The 23,410-nt window shown below is 37.9% G+C and overlaps 1 protein-coding gene across 4 annotated transcripts; it reads right to left on the bottom strand.

The window, feature by feature from the left end:
* Positions 1 to 540: 540 nt before the first annotated feature.
* LOC113108658 (paraspeckle component 1) lies at positions 541 to 22,018 on the bottom strand. Of its 4 annotated transcripts, none has more exons than XM_026271923.1 (9): positions 21,471 to 22,018; positions 18,628 to 18,929; positions 17,938 to 18,033; positions 17,615 to 17,811; positions 12,601 to 12,685; positions 8,415 to 8,520; positions 6,627 to 6,684; positions 5,961 to 6,091; positions 541 to 2,027 (listed from the first exon to the last, which is right to left on the bottom strand). In XM_026271923.1, exons 1-9 carry the CDS (start codon positions 21,810 to 21,812, stop codon positions 1,818 to 1,820), a joined length of 1,527 nt encoding a protein of 508 aa, XP_026127708.1. In that variant the 5' UTR covers positions 21,813 to 22,018; the 3' UTR covers positions 541 to 1,817. The 4 variants fall into 4 exon arrangements, with proteins under 4 accessions (XP_026127708.1, XP_026127717.1, XP_026127724.1 ...); XM_026271932.1 differs by having other exon boundaries at positions 542 to 2,027; positions 5,961 to 6,073; XM_026271939.1 differs by lacking the exon at positions 541 to 2,027 and adding an exon at positions 3,253 to 3,960.
* Between the last annotated feature and the right edge of the window lie 1,392 nt (positions 22,019 to 23,410).

The following is a 23,410-nucleotide window of genomic DNA, read 5'->3' as shown; positions in this document are numbered from 1 at the left end:
TGTGTATGCCAGGTTAAAGAGATGGGTCTTTAATCTAGATTTAAACTGCAAGAGTGTGTCTGCCTCCCGAACAATGTTAGGTAGGTTATTCCAGAGTTTAGGCGCCAAATAGGAAAAGGATCTGCCGCCCGCAGTTGATTTTGATATTCTAGGTATTATCAAATTGCCTGAGTTTTGAGAACGTAGCGGACGTAGAGGAGTATAATGTAAAAGGAGCTCATTCAAATACTGAGGTGCTAAACCATTCAGGGCTTTATAAGTAATAAGCAATATTTTAAAATCTATACGATGTTTGATAGGGAGCCAGTGCAGTGTGGACAGGACCGGGCTAATATGGTCATACTTCCTGGTTCTAGTAAGAACTCTTGCTGCTGCATTTTGGACTAGCTGTAGTTTGTTTACCAAGCGTGCAGAACAACCACCCAATAAAGCATTACAGTAGTCTAACCTTGAAGTCATAAATGCATGGGTTAACATTTCTGCATTTGACATTGAGAGCATAGGCCGTAATTTAGATATATTTTTGAGATGGAAAAATCAATGAGCGATTTACAAAATCAACAACATATAAAAGCACTCATATTACAAAGTATTAAGTGAAACATGACACTCAAAAACAAATGAGCCATAGAATGGCTGCATTTATAAAATGAATATGAAAATGTATAAAACATTTTCTAAGTAAAATTTAAAGTAAAAATTATTTAAAAGAATTATCAAGGATTGCCTTCCCACCAACACAATGTAAAAAATAAAGTTATTTTTCATTTTTATGGCAAGGCCAGTTTATTTATTTAGCACATTTCATTCACAATGATAATTCAAAGTAATTTACATAAAGATGCATCAAAATAATCATAAAACAATCACAAAAACAAAGAAAAATATTAAAATGAGAATTAAAAAAAAAAGATTTAAAATGCGCTTATGTCCACATAAAAAAATGCTTTTCATCTAATTCATGAGATTATACCTGTGAGGTCTGGATGAGTCTCCAAGAACACATCAACACTCGGGAAAGAGGCGTTCAAAGACCATGTTTGTCAAATTTCTAATCTCTCCTGCTCAGGAAAGGTGATAGTTCTGGGAGTTTGGAAACTATAACACTGCAGCAGCAACGACAAGCATTTGCCCCCCACAAACAAACCTTCTCTTCCAGGAACATCTGCATGTTTCATATTGTCAGGGATCTCTGCACCAACTTCAGAACATTCACCATCATCTGCATGTTCCACACTACAAAGAACTTCTCTGTGCTGCAGAATATCAGCATTACCCAGTTCTTTGTTTAAGGCCATTTAAGCAGAATCCAACTACTTCTTCCCAGTGCCACACTGCCCAGCACAATTAGTGGAAGACACTGCTGCCATCAGACTCATGACTTGATCAAGTGAAGTAAAGTTACTCAATAGTGACAACTGGGAAATTTATTTCAAATCTTTGACTCAAACACTAATGCAGTTATCTTAAAACATTTTTATTCAATTACTGACATTCTACAGAAAGCAGAAAACAAATGAAGATCTTAAAAAAAAAAAAAAAAAAAAAAAAACTAAAAAAGGAATCCACTACCGTACTTGTAAGTAATCTACAAATGGCTTAGGATATTTTGTTACACACAAGCTGATTCAATGACATTTAATAATTTATGACAGTGTTTCACATTAACACAGGGCCAGACTCATGCAATTTCTGTCCATGTTAGACATAAATGCTGCTTAAGAACAAAACAACGAGAAAGAGAATATATCAGTAATCATTAGTCAATATGTTTCAATCTGAACATGTGGAAACACAATTTTCGGTGAAAAGAAATATTAGTATCTACGACGTTTGTTATTAGGCCCATCAAAGTTTCCCCCTACTGGACTTCCCCTGGCAAAGCCACTCTGGCCAACCACACCAGGAACAGGACCTGGGCCAGCCACCATGGGTGAGTGCTGCTGCTGAGGAGAGTCAACACCAGACCGCCCAGCCACAGAGGAACCCATCTGAAGAGGCGATCCCTCAGAAAAACGATCATTATGCTGAATTTTAAATTGATCATATAATATTTTAGTTGTTGCAGAAACAGCCCAAAAAAAGTCATTTATTTTCCCACGAAGTTCAGTGGATGTGAAAGATAAGCAGTAGAGTCCAGGAACACCCAAAAGAGGAAAAAACAAAAAAGAAGGAATTATTTAGTTAGTACAGAAAGCATGCAAAATCTTAATGACAACAAGAGTAAGAAAATATGCACAAAGTACACTCAAAGCAATAAAAAAAGGTTTATGTTAAATTGTACATCTTAAATTTTATTGTAAAGATGTCTTAAGTGGGTGTCCTAACAACTCCTGCTGTATAGTAATTCTTTGCCCCACTGGCCAACTGTGGAATTGCTCGACAACTGCACAGTTTACTAATTAGGGTTTCAAAATACCACCTAACTTAAACTAACTTCAAATTGTTTCTGTTTTGTATTCTGTTGCTCTGGGTGTTCTTAATGCTGTAACATTTAGGTTGTGTTGTGCACCTCACATTACATTAAATATTGGACCATTTTTTATTAATATGAGTACCAGTATATGAGCAGAGTATATAAATGTATCCCTGTGCACCCTCTCCCAAGTGCACAATGTCCGTCTTTTTTAAATGTTGGTATAGCACTGATAACAATAAGATAGCTGACAATGTTCCTGTGGCTCAGTGGTAGAGCACTGCGTCAGCAGCGCAAAAAGTTGTGGGTTCAATTCCCATGGAACACACATATTATTAACCTAACCCTAACCCTGAATGCAATGTAAGTTGCTTTGGATAAAAGTGTCTGTTAAATACAATAAGACCTACTACTATACTAAATAAAAGACTAGCTGCTATGGCAATCTGATTAAGCACATTGGTAGGATAATTTAACAGGCTCCTAGTATCTTTAAGCACACTAGTAGCATTGAGTGAGTGCGTTCACGATGCTACTGACATGTTTTCTGGTGTGCCCAATAACAAAGATAACATTATGTAACATAATAAATGTCATTAGCGTCGTACGTCAACTGTCACAGCAGTCGCGCTTACAACTGACACAGAAGAGAAGACCATGCTGAATAAAGTCATAATTTTTGGACCAAAATGTATTTTCACTGCTTCAAAAAATTCTAACGGACCCTGTGATATCACATGGACTACTTTGAAGATGTTTTTATTACCTTTCTGGACATGGACAGAATACTGTACATACATTTTCAATGGAGGATCAGAAAGCCCTCGGACTAAATCTAAAATATCTTAAACTGTGTTCCGAAGATGAACGGAGGTCTCACGGGTTTGGAACAACATGAGGGCGAGTCATTAATGACATCATTTTAATTTTTGGCTGAACTAACCCTTTAACATGTTCCTATTATAGTCATTAAGCTTTATTAGTGAAAGTGAGTTTAAATGGACCTAACCCTAAGCTCAAACTCCACTCCATATGCAGAAGATCTCTTTAACAGAAAACCCTTTTCAAGAACTACCTCGAACAGCTGGTTCAGAATACAGTATGCTGCTTCTGGATATTGTGAGGTAACAATGTCACTCATTTGAATAATCTCTGCCCAGTGCTCCTAAACATTATAACCTCAGTGTTTCTATGTGCGCGAGGACAGCTTTCAGAACCTAAGAGTACAGCGCCGCTATGAACAAAAGCTTCCCCTGCAGCTGCTCAACAGTTTTACTGCAGTTTATGTAATACTTTTGTTATCAAATAAGATTACATTGAATACATTTTATCATTGTACTGTTCCTATATACAGTAACCGCGTTGTCTTTTACACCTGTAGGGCCAGGCTTTGGGCCAATTTTCATATCATAGCTCACACTGGCCAGGGATCGGGGCTTATTTAAGCTTCTTTTTATATTTTAAGGTGCTGGAAATGATGCTCTGTGTTTAGTGTCCCCGCCAGCAGCAGCAGCCAGCGTGCCTTCAGCGCAGATGGAAGAGTTCTAGAAGAAAGGAGGACTGAAATTAAAACTACAGCTGTCTCGACTATAGATTTTTCTAGTTCAAGTAAGCCATTATTCAACTGATCGCACATTTATATGAATTTAATTACTTAAATATATACTAAACCGTTAGGAGCCTTTTAATAAATTGTCTAGCTAGCCTATTCCAGCCTCAAGCACAAGCATAAAGCTTGCTGCAAAGCTTAAGCAGAAGTGTTAATGACTTTCTATAGATTATTTTTTTTTTTTTAATGTCTGAGGCAAGTAACATATATGTTGAGTTTCAGTTCATTTTTGTGATGCGCTCCACAGTTAACGGACACAGAGACAGCAGAAAGCACATTCCTGTTTGCTTTATTTTACTGAAAGCACAATATTTTGTTGATAATGTGAGTGTACACAAATAAAATTAGACTTTACAGTCTGAATTAAAAGAGCGCTTTAGCTTCCACACTCGGCACAAACACTTGGATATGAACCTAACAGCACACAATTATCTAAGCTAAATGTTTAAACTTAAATTGTATTATGCTTGAAGTGTTTATCTATGGATTTTATAGTGTTGATTAGAGAAGGCTAAATGGATCAAATGTGTTAAAGTCACCGTGGGCCACTTGTTCTTCACTTTAAAAAACAAAAACTTGTTTAAAGATATTTCTAAATTACCTTAAAGTGGAAGTGAAGCAATCAGCCAAGTTTACATTTTGTAAAGTGATATCCATTTTAATTAAAAAAATATATAAACTCGATCAATGTTACCATTTTAAAGAAAAAAGCATGTTTTGTTGGAGCTGTTGGAGCACGTGTGCCACTATCTTGCAGTAACACGGCGTGTGACGTCACAGGGTTGGTTTGTTCCACTGGCCAGTTAAGTAACATAAGCATTTCTTCACTTTTTAAAAACACGCTTGATTAAATGGAGGAAGACAAACTTGAAAAGACTGTTGGGCCCATAATAAGTGCAAATGTTTAGTCGAGGAGACTGAGCATTACTGCCGCTACGGGCAGAAGAAGTCATGAACCTGATCTAGTTCGGGGTGAAGAGCGGGTCAGAAACAAAATATGTTTTACGTGGATACTCATCAAAACCGCCATTAACATAATATACAGAGCATTTGCTCAAGCAGACTAGAAAGACGACTCAATTTGGTACTCAAGTAGAGTCCGAGCAGAGCGCTTTTTGCATGTGTGTGTGTGTGTGTGTTTGTGTTTGTGTAGAGAAACATTCTGTCACAGCGCGTGAGTACTGCATTGAAATCTCTTTTGTGCTGAGGCGCATTTGAATGGCTTAAAAGGCTTTAATGTTTGACAAGGCTTAAAACACATTAGAATGATAAAGCAGCACTAGCCAGATCATTTAGGTGATTAGTTAAACTGCATTCTCATAACAGCAGGTAAATTCAAAGGAGAACATAAAATATTTTACATACCACTACTGGGAACCAAGCCAGTGTAATGCAAATATGTCTGAAAGGTCTGACATAACATGCTGCAAGAACACTACTGTATGAAGCATTGTTTGTTTTAATAACCTCGCACCTCGCATTATGAAAACAATGTTTGGGATACAATGATCAAAAGGTGATAATTATATAGATAATGTATATGTTGAATTAACATCCAAGTAACAGTTAAAATTGTAAAGTTTCAAAAGCATTCAAAAAAGTAAAGATAGGTTTCTATTACTCTACGGGCCAGCGGCGCAAACCAACCGCATGACATTACATGCAATGGTACTGCAGGATGGTGGCACCCGTGCTCCAAAAGCTATAACAAAACACCCTTTAAAAAAAACTGTTACATTATATGTGTTTGTTATATATTTTTTTAAAGTGGAAATCAATTTACTAGATAATGTAAAATTGACTGACTGCTCCACTTTTAAAAAAAACAATTTTTGTAATTTTTATCATCTCGTTGAAGATCTTAAGTCCGATAAGAAAAGAAATGGCTAAACAACAAACTGTACAATAAGAAGATTCCAAAAATCAATACATTACCATCACTCCATTATCTGGAATTAGGGGAGTCCCCATATTTGATGATCCATCAGGCCCCATGGCTCCGACTCGCCCTGCTAAGCCCATTTGTGAAGGGTTTCCACTAACCGCAGCTACAGGGTTAAATGAATCTATGTAAGACAAAGTACATCCAACATACACTGAGAGGGCTAATTCACTGAAAGGGTTAAAGAAACTACAGTGCATTGCAATATGATGCAATGTGTAAATGTGTGTCGTTTTCATCCAAATCATCAAAAAAGCAAAATATTGTACTTTACTACAATTTACACACCATAAAAAAAAGAATGAATAAAATTATTAAAAATAAAATAGAATAGAAAATTGATGAAACTTGGCAAACTTGGAAATCTATGTTAAACAGGCAGCAAGTGTGATGTTTGTACCCATGCATCAAAATATTACATGATTGCATCCTAAACTCAATTACCTTTACTAAACATGTATTTTAATTATCATGATAATTAATATATATTTATTAATTATCATTATTTTGAAATACAATTATTTCAATTAAGTTTAAAGAGAATAAGAATTTTTTTCAGATTGACTAAAAAGATGCAAAGCTTCACTTTTAAATGCACATGAAAGTGATGCACTGCCCCAAATGACATCAAATAAAAGACATATTCAGTATGATCATACCTCCCATATTAATGCCTCCACGGGTTCCCATTTCATTCATTCTCATATCCTGTTCTCTCTGAAAGTGAAGGAGGCATTTTAATTGTTAGAAGTCTCAGTCCACACAGAAATAGAAATATGCCCAATTGAGTACAGAAGTACACAAAGTACAAGGCTATCATGTACAAATAAGCAAGGATTTAGAGCAAGATAGCAGTATTAAACAACAGCTAGAAGTCATTGTGGACTCAGCATGGACTATTCATGCAAAACACTATGTAGTTATAAGTATACATAATTAGGAAACTGTTATACAGTAGAATTTGTTTATACCATAGTCCAGTGTTTCCCACAGACTTGCACTCTATTTGTAGCGGAATATATGTGTGTGTGTGTGTGTGTATAAATAAATATTATATATACCAATTCATTCTCTACCAAGAGATCAAAGTTTCCATGGTAACGGCTGTACACAAAGAAGCGTTTATCAGACATTACATGCGAGATGAAATGAAAATGACACTGTTCACAGTGTGTGTGTGTGTGTGTTCACGGTGTGTGTGTGTGTGTGTTCACGGTGTGTGTGTGTGTGTGTGTGTGTGTGTGTGTTCACGGTGTGTGTGTGTGTTCACAGTGTCTGTGTGTGTGTACGGTGTGTGTGTGTGTGTGTGTGTTCACGGTGTGTGTGTGTGTGTGTTCACAGTGTCTGTGTGTGTGTTCACAGTGTGTGTGTGTGTGTGTGTGTGTGTGTTCACGGTGTGTGTGTGCGTGTTCACGGTGTGTGTGTTCACGGTGTCTGTGTGTGTGTTCACAGTGTCTGTGTGTTCACAGTGTCTGTTCACAGTGTGTGTGTGTGTGTGTGTGTTCACGGTGTGTGTGTGTTCACGGTGTGTGTGGGCACTTTGGATGGGTTAAAAGCAGATAATGAATTCAGAGTATGGGTCACCATGCTTGGCTGTATGTCACTTTCACTTATACATACTAATCATCACACAATAATAATAAAAAATAGTTTCTTTCTCAATTCATTTGTTGTGTCTTCCAACATGCGTAATAAACATGATTTTAGTCCCGGTGTTCTCACATGAAGACATGAAATCAATGTCCTGTTTCATAACAAAGTCATATTTTAATTTGAAACCCCCAAAAAATTTCCTGAGATGTTGATTTATACACAGTTTAATAATTTGTCAGATTTAAATTATAATGACAAAATATTATCATATTTCTATCACACCCATTGATTCTACAAATTTGCTTCAAGGCAGTAAATCAAGGCCTTATCACATCAAACCTGAATTAAATGGTGAGTGCAGTCAGAGAAACCTGCACTGATTATAAACATAGCAATAGTTTAACAAACTTAAATAACAAAATTTTAATGCTACTAATGTGAAGTATACAACAATAAATGGTTCTGCAACAAAAAACAGCTGGCTGTACCTGAGATATCAGAAATACGTGGCCAAAGAGACAATGATGAAAACGCTGTCCTTGATCGGTCTTGTTTTTATATATTATGTCATAAATATCCAAAAATAGAAAACAGTCAGCAGCTTGGTTTTGAAATAAGGTGTTTTTGCAATAAAAAACATTTTCTGAATAGTTCTAAATATTATTACAGTATGTTTAAAAAAAAAAAAAAAAAAAAAGATTTTTACAAAGTACAATGATCGCTTATATGTGAAAAAAGATCATGGAAAATGTGATCTCACTTCATAAACCCACAGTCATAGTCTAGAACCCTGCTAAAAGAAATCTTTAAAAGATCATCTTAAAGAGAATGTGAAGCATGTTCCCTGTACTCACACTCTCCATGAAACTGGGCTTGAATCCATCTGGTTGGCGTCTCGTGTCAAGCTGCTCTCTATGACGCATCATATCCTCCTCACGTCTACGTCTCTCTTCCTCATGCCTAAGCAAATATTCAAAAACTCAAATTTAGTTAAACTGCACATGCTGAGGATCCAGTCATGGTTATACAGGTGCAAATTAGAATGTCGTCGAAAAGTTAATAATAATAATAAATAAATTAAATGCACAAAGACTGAAGTAGTTAAAGTCTTTGGTTATTTTAATTGTGATGATTTTGGCTCACATTTAACAAAAATCCAGTTTTGTGTTCAGTTTGTGGCTCTGCTGAGGTGGAATGAAGGCCCAGGTTTCTTTGACAGTGGCCTTCAGCTCATCTGCATTGTTTGGTCTCTTGTTTCTCATCTTCCTCTTGACAATAGCCCATTGATTCTCTCTGGGGTTCAGGTCTGGTGAGTTTGCTGGCCAGTCAACTTTTGGTGCTTTTGGCAGTGTGGGCAGCTGCCAAATCGTGCTGGAAAATGAAATCAGCTTCTTCAAAAAGCTGGTCAGCAGAAGGAGGCATGAAGTGCTCCATAATTTATTGGTAAACGGGTGCAGTGAGTTTGGTTTTCAAAAAACAGAATGGACCAACACCAGCAGATGACATTGCACCCCAAATCATCACAGACTGTGGAAACTTAACACTGGACTTCAAGCAACTTGGGCTATGAGCTTATCCACCCTTCCTCCAGACTCTAGGACCTTGGTTTCCAAATGAAATACAAAACTTGCTCTCATCTGAAAAGAGGACTTTGGACCACTTGGCAACAGTCCAGTTCTTCTTCTCCTTAGCCCAGGTAAGATGCCTCTGACGTCTGTGGTTCAGGAATGGTTTAACAAGAGGAATACGACAACTGTAGCCAAATTCATTGACACGTCTGTGTTTGGTGGCTCTTGATGCCTTGACCCCAGCCTAAGTCCATTCCTTGTGGAGTTCACTCAAATTCTTGAATCGATTTTGCTTGACAATCGTCATAAGGCTGCGTTTCTTTTGGTTGGTTGTGTATCTTTTTTTTTTTTTTCCACACTTTTTCCTTCCACTCAACTCTGTTAACATGCTTGGCTACAGCACTATGTGAACAGCCAGCTTCTTTGTCAATGAATGTTTTTGGCTTATCCTCCTTGTGAAGGGTGTCAATTAGGGTTGTGCCGATAGACGATTGTATCGTGTATCGACGATAGTCAGAGATATCAACATAAGCAGATTTCTCTGTCGATAATAAAGACGATATTAGGCTCATTCTCCTATTAATGTATTAGATAATAATAATAATAATATCACCACATTTCACACACACACACACACGCCCGCGTGTAGTCGTGCAAGTGGTCCGCTTTGACTTGGATAGCTCATTAAATCCATGAAATTAAATAGAAATGGAGTTGGTGTCCCACACATTTAATGGCTGCTACACGGCATCGCGCTCTTCTCAAACATGAGAGATTAACTCTTTCTTGGCGTTACAAATTAATTAAAGACAAAATAATAACAAGGCGGCACACTGAACTTATCCATAGTGGTTCTCACGTAGAAGATCAGCTTTGATCTTCACATCTACTGTTTATATGAGTGTTCGTGCCACAATGCAGCTGCGCGAACATGATATATCAATATAATAATACACATTCGATCATCTAATCGCTTGAATGTCCAAACCATAAAACAAATACAACTGACAAAGTTTAGTGAAGACGCAAGACGCAAGGCTCACCGCTCACGCGCCATCACTATGTGTTGAACCGGCGTTCACCTCAGAGTTTTGATTTTATGCCACTGACTGGACGGGACAGAGTCACGTGGCTACACAATCGCTAGTATGATTTTAATGGGGAAGTTTTAACAGGATAAAAAAACGAAATAACCGACATGGGAAAATTAATGTTGGTTAGAGGTTATGAATTTCAATTTTGATTATTTTTCGATTAATCATCCAGCCCTATGAGGTTGTAGTGTAAATTCATAAAATGCAGTAGATTCTGATAAATGGTAATATGAGCATACTCGCACCCTAAAGAGAGCAGCCCGAAAAATGGAGCGCAGCTGGAGGAAAACAAAACTAGAGGTATTTTGTATTGCTTGGCGGGAAAGTAATCTACCCTACAGAACAGCATTAAAAACTGCTAGATCCGATTACTTTTTTTCTCTTTTAGAAGAAAACTAACATAACCCCAGGTATTTATTCAATACAGTGGTTAAATTAACGAAAAATAAAGCCTCAACAAGTGTTGGTATTTCCCAACACCACAGCAGTAATGACTTTATGAACTACTTTACTTCTAAAATCGATACTATTAGAAATAAAATTACAACCATTCAGCCGTCAGCTACAGTATCACATCAGACAGTGCACTATAGACCCCCTGAGGAACAGTTCCACTCATTCTCTACTATAGGAGAGGAAGAATTGTATAAACTTGTTAAATCATCTAAACCAACAACATGCATGTTAGACCCTATACCATCTCAGCTCCTAAAAGAGGTGCTTCCAGAAGCCATAGATCCTCTTCTTACTATTATTAATTCCTCATTGTCATTAGGATATGTCCCCAAAACCTTCAAACTGGCTGTTATTAAGCCTCTCATCAAAAAACCACAACTTGACCCCAAAGAACTAGTTAATTATAGACCAATCTCGAATCTCCCTTATCTGTCCAAGATACTAGAAAAGGTGGTATCCTCACAATTATATTCCTTCTAAGAGAAAAATGGTATATGTGAGGATTTCCAGTCAGGATTTAGACCGTATCATAGTACTGAGACTGCTCTCCTTAGAGTTACAAATGATCTGCTCTTATCATCTGATCGTGGGTGTATCTCTCTATTAGTTTTATTGGATCTTAGTGCTGCGTTTGACACAATTGACCACAACATTCTTTTGCATAGACTTGAACACTTTGTTGGCATTAATGGAAGTGCATTAGCATGGTTTAAATCTTACTTATATGACCGCCATCAGTTCTTGGCAGTGAATGAAGATGTATCATATTGATCACAAGTGCAGAATGGAGTACCTCAAGGCTCAGTACTAGGGCCGCTACTCTTCACGCTTTATACGTTACCCTTGGGAGATATCATCAGGAAACATGGTGTTAGCTTTCACTGTTATGCTGATGATACTCAGCTCTATATTTATTCGCAGCCAGGTGAAACACACCAATTTGAAAAACTAATGGAAGGCATAGTCGATATAAAAAACTGCATGAGTAATTTCTTACTGCTAAATTCTGAAAAAACAGATGTGTTAATTATAGGACCTAAAAACTCTGCTTGTAATAAACTAGAACACTGTCTGAGACTTGATGGTTGCTCTTTCAATTCTTCATCATCAGTTAGGAACCTAGGTGTGCTATTTGATCGCAATCTTTCCTTAGAAATCCACGTTTCTAGCATTTGTAAAACTGCATTGCTGGATCAGCTGGAGATGGTGGATCAGCACCTAGAAAGGACCTCTACTGCCCTGAAAGACAGCAGAGACCAGGACAACTAGAGCCCAGATACAGATCCCCTGTAAAGACCTTGTCTCAGAGGACCACCAGGACAAGACCACAGGAAACAGATGATTCTTCTGCACAATCTGACTTTGCTGCAGCTTGGAAATGAACTACTGGTTTCTACTGAGCCTGGTTTCTCCCAAGGTTTTTTTCTACATTCTGTCACCGATGGAGTTTCGGTTCCTTGCCGCTGTCGCCTCTGGCTTGCTTAGATGGGGTCACTTCATCTACAGCGATATCATTGACTTGATTGCAAATAAATGCACAGACACTATTTAACTGAACAGAGATGACATCACTGAATTCAATGACGAACTGCCTTTAACTATCATTCTGCATTATTGACACACTGTTTTCCTAATTAATGTTGTTCAGTTGCTTTGACGAAATGTGTTTTGTTTAAAGCGCTATATAAATAAAGGTGACTTGACTTGACTATACGTGGACTTGATTACTCAATCACACCAGCTCTGACTAGCTGCTCTACTTTCACTCAGGCAGCAGATGATCTGCATATTCTGCACACCCACAGAAAACCTGACAGTGCATGAGTGTTTCATTAAAAACATTTGGAATTTAAAACATTCTATATAAAATGTTTAGCATAGCCTACACAAATACATGTTTTCTCTTTCAGACAAAAGCACACCTCATCTCAATCTGCTTGCGTTTCTGCAGCTCCTGATTCCTGAGCTCCTCTAAGCGCCGCAGCTCCTCTTGACGTCTCATGAGATCTGTTGGTATAAATCCACAAATGTTTACTGTGACAAGGTGAAGAACATCAGTACTGTTACCTGAAGCAGGAAAATTATCTGCAGCCCTGTGATATATGACACTCATGTGGGCCTGGCGATAAAATGTTATCGATATTTATCAATGGTTCACCATCATCGATAACGAGAGAACATTTTTTCGATATATTGCACGATAGTCTGATGCTTTTTTTCCATTTAAAGGCATGTATTATGAGTGACAAGCAGACAGTCAAGAAGACACAACAAACAAACATATGCTGAAATGAGTGCCTGCGAGGATACGGAGAAACAAAAACAGGAATATTAGTCGAATTTAAAATAAAATTTTGCATTTGAATGCAAAAACGGTGTAGAGCGTATTTAAATTGTAGGTGTGTGTCCAGGAGCCTTATCAGTGGCGCACGAGTTGTGGTGATGATAGACGGACGGACTGGCTTTTCCCGGTGGGCCGCTGGCCAATATTTTTTTTTAAAGGATGGAAATCATAATATTACATCTCTTTTCTACACAAATGAATGAGTGAGTCGATCGCGCGGCCGACAAGGAGTGCGTTTTGTTTGCATGTGAGTGTTTTGCCCTCGCTCCTTGTTGGTCAACTCCATTGCGTATCTTAAAAACTCGCCCCCTTTCACGTCGTCTAATTTACAGAGAGAGAGAGAGAGAAAGAGAGAGACAACTTTTTGAGATAATTGTGTGTGTGTTCATTCAGAATTTATGCTGCACGAAAGATTAATTAATTCTGTGTACACGCATTGTCTGAAATGCTGCTCTCAGCGCCTGCTTTGAATAAGTGCGCGCAAGCTCCGAACGCGTGAATGGTTTAAAACGCTTGAATCAGCAAGATTTAGAAACAAGTGCAAATGATCAATGAAAATGATCCGTTTCACCCCTTCAAGCGGGAAAACAACGCGAATCAAATTAGGAATTTTACATCACTATTCAAGATAGCCCGTCGGGCAGGGCGGGGATATATTTTGGAGTCCTAGTGGAAAACACAATAGCCCTGGGATGTCGGGCAGGCGATTTTACGAGCCCTGCACCTCAGATCTATCCAGTTTGTGAACCATTGGTTTCCACACTTGTTTCGTTCAACAAAATAAATTATTATTTTAAAGGATTGGCTCAAAAGAATCTTCTGTTCATGAATCGGTTCATGAACTTGTATTACTGAGTCAAAAATAATTATTATTGAACATCTTGAATAAATAGTTTATCTGTAAAACACATAAAGCTTTCGTTTGACTTTGTAAACATGCATGATTCGTGTGGATCTGTTAACTGAATAACTGAACAGAAAGTAGGGCTGTGCAATTAATCGCATCTGACTGTCATGCACATCTCTACAGTAAAGCCGGTCCCATGATCACCTGCTTTCAGCTGCATTTGCTACACAGAGCCGTAGTTCACTGACAATTAGGCAATATCGCATTCATAATCGCCGATGAATCGCATCTGATTTCGAACAAAATATCGCTTAGCTAGAGCAAGTGATTGAGATTTATAGGTGCTGGTCATATAATTAGAAAATCATAAAAATTTTGATTTCATTGATTCTATTTAAAAAGTTAAACTTGTATATTATATTAATTGATTACACACATACTGACATATTTCAAATGGTTATTTCTTTTCATTTTGATAATTATAACTGTCAACTAAGGAAAATCACAAATTCATTATCTCAGAAAATTTGAATATTGTGAAAAGGTTCAATATTGAAGACACCTGGTGCCACACTGTAATCAGCTAATTAACTCAAAACACCTGCAAAGGCCTTCTCATCTCAGTCTAGTTCTGTAGGCTACACAATCATGGGGAAGACTGCTGACTTGACAGTTGTCCAAAAGATGACCATTGACACCTTGCACAAGGAGGTCAAGACACAAAAGGTCATTGCAAAAGAGGCTGTCTGTTCACAGAGCTGTGTCCAAGCACATTAATAGAGAGGAGAAAGGAAGGAAAAGATGTGGTAGAAACTGCAGCTGGAGTCAGTGCTTCATGAACCACTACACACAGACGTATGCGACATGGGTTTCAGCTTCGCATTCTTTGTGTCAATCCACTCTTGAACAACAGACAGCGTCAGAAGCATCTCGCCTGGGCTAAAGTCAAAAAGGACTGGACTGCTGCTGAGTGGTCCACAGTTATGTTCTCTGATGAAAGTAAATTTAGCATTTTCTTTGGAAGTCAGGGTCCCAGAGTCTGGAGGAAGAGAGGAGAGGCACACAGTCCACGTTGCTTGAGGTCCAGTGTAAAGTTTCCACAGTCAGTGATGGTTTGGGGTGCCATGTCATCTGCTGGTGTTGCTCCACTGTGTTTTCTGAGGTCAAAGGTCAACACATCGTATACCAGGAAGTTTTAGAGCACTTCCTGCTTCCTGCTTCTGACCAACTTTATGGAGATGCAGGTTTCATTTTCCAACAGGACTCTGCACCTGCACACAGTGCCAAAGCTTCCAGTACCTGGTTTAAGGACCATGGTATCCCTGTTCTTATTTGGCCAGCAAACTTGCCTGACCTTAACCCCATAGGAAATCTGTGGGGTATTGTGAAGAGGAATATGTGATATGCCAGACCCAAGAATGCAGAAGAGCTGAAGGCCACTATCAGATAAACCTGGGCTCTCATAACACCTGAGCAGTGCCACAGACTGATCGACTCCATGCCACGCCGCACTGCTGCAGTAATTCAGACAAAAGAGACACAACTCAGTATTGAGTGCTGCACATGCTCATACTTTTCATGTTCATACTTTTAGTTGGCCAAGATTTCTAAAAATCCTTTCTTTGGATTGGTCTTAAGTAATATTTTAATTTTCTGGGATACTGAACGGGATAATCCTTAGTTGTCAGTTATAATCATCAAAATTAAAAGAAATAAACGTTTGAATGAATATAATATACAGGTTTCACTTTTTGAATGGAATTAGTGAAATAAATCAACTTTTTGATGATATTCTAATTATATGACCAGCACCTGTACTACTAATCACAGGACATGCTTTACTGACGAGATGTGCATGACAGTCGAATGCGATTAATTTCACAGCCCGAACAGAAAGCCTAAAGTTAAAAGAGGTTAAACTTTAGAAAACGAGTCTGGAGAATTTGGGGTTTTATTCCTATTCACTGCATCACATATGTTTTTGCAGTTGTGTGATCGGCGCTTTGGCTGTTTATATTAATATATGCATGTTTTGTTTATTTTCTTTATTCAATTTACTAAATCATATTTGATTTATAAATATTAGTTTAGATCAGGGATAGGCAACGTTGGACCTGGAGTGCCGCTATCCTGCAGAGTTCAGATCTAACCCTAATCTAACACACCCGGACAAGCTAATCAAGCTCTTCAGGATTACTAAAGCTACAGAGAGGTTTTTTTTTTTTTTTGTTTTTTTTTTTGAGGGTTGGAGCTAATCTCTGCAGGACAGAGACAGGCCAATTGTTTCATTAAAACTTCCTTAATCTGCATATAAAGGAAATATTTGTCTGAGTTTATTTTTTTATTTTGTCTGTTAAGACTAAAATAGATTATTGTTGTTTGTCTTAATAAATTGGGTGAATTAAAAAGACAGTGGTTAAATGTAAACTTTTTTCTACTGCTCTGCTTCAGAAAGTTTATAAAACATTTTCAATAATTATTGATATCGAACGATAGGAAACATTTTATCTTGATAATTTTTTTTTAACTGTATTGCCCAGCCCTGTCTCCTGTCTAGGGATCGACCGACATATATATATATATATATATATATATATTTTTTTTTACCGATACCAATTATTTGCATGTTTTTGCCCAATAACCGATATGAAAATGTTTTATTTATTAACTGTTATAAAGTAAATGAGTGTAGAAAGAAAATACTTCACTTCGGTTTTTCCTTTTTTCAAACATGCTTTTTTTTTAAGTGTTGAAAATTATTATTTCATGTTAAATTTAATCTTTGTATTACAAAAAAAAACAAAAAAACATTTAATTTATAAAAAGCATCAACATCAGCAACACTAATATTAACAATAAGCAAAAAAAAAAAAAAGTAGAATGTCTAATGTCTTCAAATTCTTTTCCCATGCACTCATTCATGGCTGTATTATTTAACTCAGCAGTTCTCAAATCCAGTCCTCGCGCCACCCTGCTCTGTACATTTTGTACGTTTCTCTTAATGCTTCAGACTTTTGTTCTATTCAAACTAAGTGATCTGGGAAGTGGACATCACAGGATATTCTTCTGGTTATCTGAATCAGGTGTGTTAAAAAAAAGAGACGTGCAAAATATGCAGAGCTGGGGGGAGCGAGGACTGAAAATGAGAAGCAATGATTTAACTCATGTAAAGTTACGTCTCTATTGGGAGAGGATCTTGACGAATTATATGCGTGACTCTGACTTCACAAGCCTAATGATAAGCATAGACATGGCGGCTTATTAATTCAGGAAAAGTTACTTCTTTTTTGGGACAGGACTTGATGGATTATGTAACATGACTCCTTGAGTTAGTCTTTATTTCTAAGAGCCAAGCTACATAAACTATATATCAGACATTTATGTAATGCATCTAATTTGTCTATAACTGGCTGTCACATTAAATTAAGTTTACTAAATACAATCAAATCAAGTAACCGCATGCTGTTGTTGTTGTCTCGTCTCCCCTCAGACACACTGCAATGGCGATCCTGCGTGCAATTCTCAAAACACCCACAAGATGGCGGCGTTTATCGGTGAAACTGATATTACAAAACCGATATCCGATTATGGTAAAATGCTTAAATATCGGAGAAAATATCGGTAAATTGATGTATCGGTCAATCTCCACTCCAGTCTGTAGTTTCCATCACAGTATCAATATAATAGAAACAATCCATAGCTGTTTTCTCAAGCACAACAACTTCATTTTCTTTCAGAAAGCTACCTTGTCTCATCATCATGAGTTGATGCTCATGTTTGGCAGCCTCCATTTCGGCCTCCAGTTTCTCCTTTGCTTCTTGTATGTTGCGTTCCACTTGTTCCCTCTGCTGTTTCTCCATCTCATCCAAAGCCTTCCAGCGCGAGGAGTACTCAAACTCAAAGGTTCCTGGCTGAGCAAAGCGTGGCTGCTGCTCCCTTTCCCTGGATTGCAGATTGTTGTGATTAATTTATGGTCAATTTAAAAACTCCACTGAGGCATTATTTTTTTCTCCTTAATTATACTGTAAACATTAAAAATAAAATTATTCTAAATGTCTTATGAATTACTTATGATACTGTGCTGATTTTTGCAACAGCTTTTCTGGTAGCCCATCTTCATCATCAAACTGTTCTGTCGGCTCAATAATGACTGGACGAGGAGACCTGAGGGACAAAAACAAAACAGATCCATGTGGAAAATAAATAAATAAATTAGACGAGGCATAAAGACCAACCATGTCAAATTCAAATATTCTCTAATTGGACATATTTGATTAAGGGATAATGTACATGCAGCAGTTTGTTATTACAGAATAACTGCTGACCGTGTGATCAGGGGTCTTGTATCACTCTGAAGGGGGTTAATCTGTGATAACAAGAGAAAACATTACTGTCTCCAGCCACGAGAGGGCGCTCTATGCTGTTCAGTTCTCCTGTAGTCTACACTGAAGACACAGCGCCCTCTCGTGGCTGGAGACGGTAATGTTTTCTCTTGGTTCTTGGTTCTAAATAAATGCGGCTTATAGTCCAGTGCGACTTATATACGTTTTATTCCTCATCATGACATATTTTTGGACTGATGCGACTTTTACTCCGGTGCAGTTTATCAGTTTTATCGGTTGTTATCGGGGAATAACACACCTTGGAATGTCACGACTGATCAGGATCAAGTATTCCAGAGCCGTGTAATAAATGAAGATGCAGAAAGATCGATCGCTAATATACATTGATCATACTGTGAAAATGAAAAGTTATTACATTGTAAGCAGAAGGGCTCCATCTGCACAGCGGTCCAAGGCTTTCCGGGCAGCAGGCTTATTGGCAAACTCCACAATCCCCTTTCCTGTGGGTCGACCTCGGTCATCAACCACCACAACTGCCCGCTCAACTGGGCCGAACTGGGAGAAGGCCTGCTCCAGCAGCTCATTGGACACCACTGGAGAGAGGTTTCGGACTGTGAGCGCAGCCCCGTGTGTGGCAAAACGAATACGGATGGGTCTGTTCCCCAGCATCGTGCCGTCCAACTCAGCCTTAGCAATCTCTGCAAGTGTTCTTGTTTCCTAATAATGAAAATGGTGATAATTTGCTTAATAAATGACAACGAATGCTTAAATGCTGCAATCAACTCGTTCACCAACACAGCTGAGCACAGTCAGTCAAACGTCTTTTATGGTCATCATGGCAAGAGTCCATTAAATAAAATGCATTTCAGTCAAAAAAAATTATAATTTGCACAAATATGGATTCCACCCAAAGCTCAAACATAAATCAGCCTCTCAAACAGCACGCAAATACAGAATAATCTTATTACACATAAAAAGTCAAATTCACACAAAATTGTATCAAAACACAAGTTTTTTGGCAAGTATTCACATAAACACAGTCAGTTACATTCTAAGTGTAAGCAGAGGGTTGAATCCTTGTCCTTGATGCAGAGATCGTTTCAGGTGAAATGCTATAGGAATACTATAAATCTGCAGAAGCTTTCAATGTCACACATAAGGCGCCATGATTTCTGCAATTAATGACTGAATGGTGGATGGTGTGGCACACTGTTTTGTTTACTAATGTACAAACATATTAAAGAGTGGACGACACTTGTGGTGTTTTCAGCTTCTGCTGTCTCACTATGATGATATGAATACACAAATATCATCTCCAGCTGCTCTGAGATTCACTTCATTCGCATTTTACCATTTCATGCCGCGTTTCCACTGAAATTACCCGGAACATTTGTACCAGGAACTTTTTTTCCCAGGAACTTTTTCCCCCCAGACCTGTTGCTTTCTGTGTTTCCACCGCGGTGGAAAGATTAGGCAAATAGACTGGTGACGTAGGTCTGCGCGCATTTCTCAAGACAAAGTATGCTGATTTTTGACGTGCATCCACAGTGGTTCAGACTTTGTGCATTCAACTCGGGAGTGTGATGTCCGTGACGACGCGGATCCAGTAAATCTGCAAACAGCAGCGTACTTGATAACTTCAGTCAGCTCGCCTTGGCTACTGCAATTTTCCTCTCTGTATATTTACAATAAAACGAAATAGTATATCAAATACCACTGCCTCCTTTCGTTTTCATTTAAACATAATAACAGCTGCAGAAATGTACTTAGTTCAGGGATATGTGTATTTATACAGCCATTACAATGAAACGAAATATGTTATCAATTTGCCTTTATTTTCGTTTTAACATATAGATAAATTGAATACAGACCAAAGATAACCTGTTAGATTTACCTAAAACGAATGATATTTTATATTTAACCACTAAAGAAACATCAGAGCCAGCGGCACACATCAGAAGATCTATCCGAGGTGAGGCTGCTCTCTGCGGATACATGAGGACTGATCTCCCGCTGATCACGTGGAGCTCACCGTCTCTGAGATCGGCGAAACACATTTTAAAATAGGCGCTGTCTTTATAAATAAACCACAGATTTGAGTTTTAAACAACTACATTCTCGCCTGAAATGTTTAGCGCCCGAGTCCCGCCCCCGAAAGTTCCGGAACTTTGAAAAAGTACCACCTCGCCAGCAGGGACTTTCTGAGGGGCATTTTTTTTTACACGGAACTTTATTTATTTCCTGGTTCCTGTTGCAGAAACACACGAGTACCAGCCCAAAGTCCCTAGTTCCTGGGTAAAGTTCCTGCGGTGGAAACGCGGCATAATTTGAGAAAACTACCGTCTCATCACATACACAGCAGCTGCAAGTTCCATCCTTAGGCAACCTGTCCGAATAAAAGTTTAAGAAACATCAGAATATAGTAGTAGAATAAAGAAATAGAGTAGGTTTATAATACAGGCCTGTGATTATTATTATTATTTTTATTAATTCCACATTTGTAAACTGATGTTTAATGTTAATTCTTTTAGAAATATCAGTAGCATTTGTATTAAAACTATAGTCACTAAATGTAATAAAATAAAAAGATCGAGAATCGAAAGCTTGTGAATCGATTCGAATCGCAACCCTCTACATTGCGAGTAAATCACTTGCATATGCGACTAAATCTTAACTCTAGCGACTAAATGATGTATAATATTAGCCAATTGCTAATAAATTCTCAGTTTTTACTCGCCAGTATGTGAGTTTGAGGCTAGGTATAAGTTTAGCACAGAGTTACATGTAAACAATGTCCTTTGTTGTATTTCCTTGACAAAATAACGGAGGAAGTCTGGCAGTCTGGCGGGTAAAATGATAAATTTACTAGCCAATGGCGATTCAATTGCCAAGGTGTCCGTAGAGGGTTGAATCGGGACATCTAAAAATAATATATATATATATATATATATATATATATATATATATATATTTATAATTTTTTTTTTATTTTTTTTATTTTTATCGCAGGGTCGCTGAAAATAATCAGATACTGACCACTGACCGATCTTTGACGCCTGTTTAAATCGCCCAACACGGGAATTATAGAAGGGAAAGAAACGGACTCGAACTAGTGTTTTAATATATCAGCTTAATAATTATAAAATTATTACACCACTTGCCTAGAAAACCCCAATCCAAAATAATCTGAACATGCAACTATTTATGTAACTACATTTGCTGTGCTGGATACAGTGCGTTTAACGTTAAGTGTCTCACCAGCCGAATGAAGCCGAATCCTCGGTCTCGGTTGATGAAAACCTCCTTTGCTTCGCCATATTTGGAAAACATCTTCTTGAAATCGTCCTCCGTCATATCCGATGGGAGATTACCGACAAAGAGTCTGCACCGCTGGGTGAATGTTTTCTCCCCGGGTCTCCGAAAGTTCTTCAGGTTCACGGTCATCTCGTGAGGCTCGGTGTCGGCAGGACTCGGGTCCGGAGGCGGGGGAGCGTCCGTGACCTCGCTGGGATCCGCTGGAGAGTTCACGTTCTGCGGCTGCGGAGATGCATCTTTGGCGCTGCTCGGATTATTCACCTGCTGTAGGTTACGGTTCGCCATCGCGCTGCAGCCTGAACTATCGCTAACAAAACACTGGTTCTGGTTTTAACTGGCTTTAATTGAAATACTCGTAATTTACTAACAGAATTGCGTTATTTTATATTATATTCTATCTATTATTATTATGATAACGCAATAACCCAAAAGAAAAAGCTTCCAGCTCCTGCAGCTATTCTTCTTCTTCTTCTTTGTCGTTTTATGGCGGTTGAAAAACCCGCCATTGGTGCAAATATCGCCACCTCCTGGGATGGAGTGTGGAGCGTTGATCTTATGGGGCACATTAAATAATTAAATAAATAAATTATTTATTAAATACTGCTTAATCCTGTTCCCTTTACAAAGTGTAACAATATATTAAACGCCTGTATATTTATTTAACTGAACAGTCATCCTTAGGGCTGTTTTTAAAGTGAGTTTCTGCACCCCAATGCCTTCAGATGATTATCTCTCTGTGCCATGTATTTCCCTCAGTTTAGAATTACATGCTCCACTGATTCCTCTTCCTAACAATCCTCACACAAACCAGTCTAGTATCTAAAATTGTTAATGTTTTTTAGTGCCAATGCCATAGCCTTGACCTTAATACAATTAAATTACATTTCTTCTCTCCTGTTTTCACTGCTTTTCCTAGATAAAGTATTTCACCTCTGTGCTTACTGATTTCTATTTGCATGTTTTCCTTCTTTAACACCACCTCATCCACTTTCTCAGTTCCTTTCACTCCTTTGTGAATCGAGACCAATTATAATGTAATGCCCCTGCAGTTAATACTATGCACACACTGCCATCTGCTGGGATGATGTGCAAATGCTGGATTATAGAAATCAATGGATGAAAAGGTAATTATTACCATGATTTACAGAAGACACCCACTAAAAATGTAATTCAGTGTGAGAATAGTGCATATCTTGTGCATATCTTGTTAGATATATTTAGAACCAGAATCATGAGATATCATGAAAAGACCATTGTTTAAAAGACTATCACCTGTGTATTTATATGCCATCAGCTTCCTTTGTATGTCTTTGTGTGTGAAGATGTGACAGTTTTCATTACTTGTTGGATTTCTGTTTTGATCCTCAGCTCCTCTTCCTCCTCCATCATGACATTTTCTGCTTTTGTTTAAAAATGTTAGATTTTTTTTTTCTTCAATATGCCAATTTTTGGCAAATTGCATGGAAACTAACGTAGGTCACCTTGACCCCCAAAACAGTTTTACCCAGTTTTTAAACACAACAGGATGGTTAAAAAACATTAATTTCAGATTTGTGTTCATTATTACTGTAGTGAGCTTAAGTTTTATTAAAGATAAAGGGTTAGTTCACCCGGATAGCAAAATTATGTCATTAATAACTCACCCTCATGTTGTTCCAAACCCGTGAGACCTCCAATTATCTTCAGAACACAGTTTAAGATATTTTAGATTTAGTCCGAGGGCTCTCAGTCCCTCCATTGAAGCTGTGTGTACGGTCTACTGTCCATGTCCAGAAAGGTAAGAAAAACATCATCAAAGTAGTCCATGTGACATCAGAGGGTCAGTTAGAATTTTTTGAAGCATCGAAAATACATTTTGGTCCAAAAATAGCAAAAACTACGAC

The sequence above is a fragment of the Carassius auratus genome, chromosome 1 (assembly GCF_003368295.1).
Source record: "Carassius auratus strain Wakin chromosome 1, ASM336829v1, whole genome shotgun sequence".
NCBI lineage: Eukaryota > Metazoa > Chordata > Actinopteri > Cypriniformes > Cyprinidae > Carassius > Carassius auratus.
The sequence above is the reverse complement of the archived record's forward strand: the minus strand, read 5'-3'. Positions and strand labels throughout refer to the sequence as shown.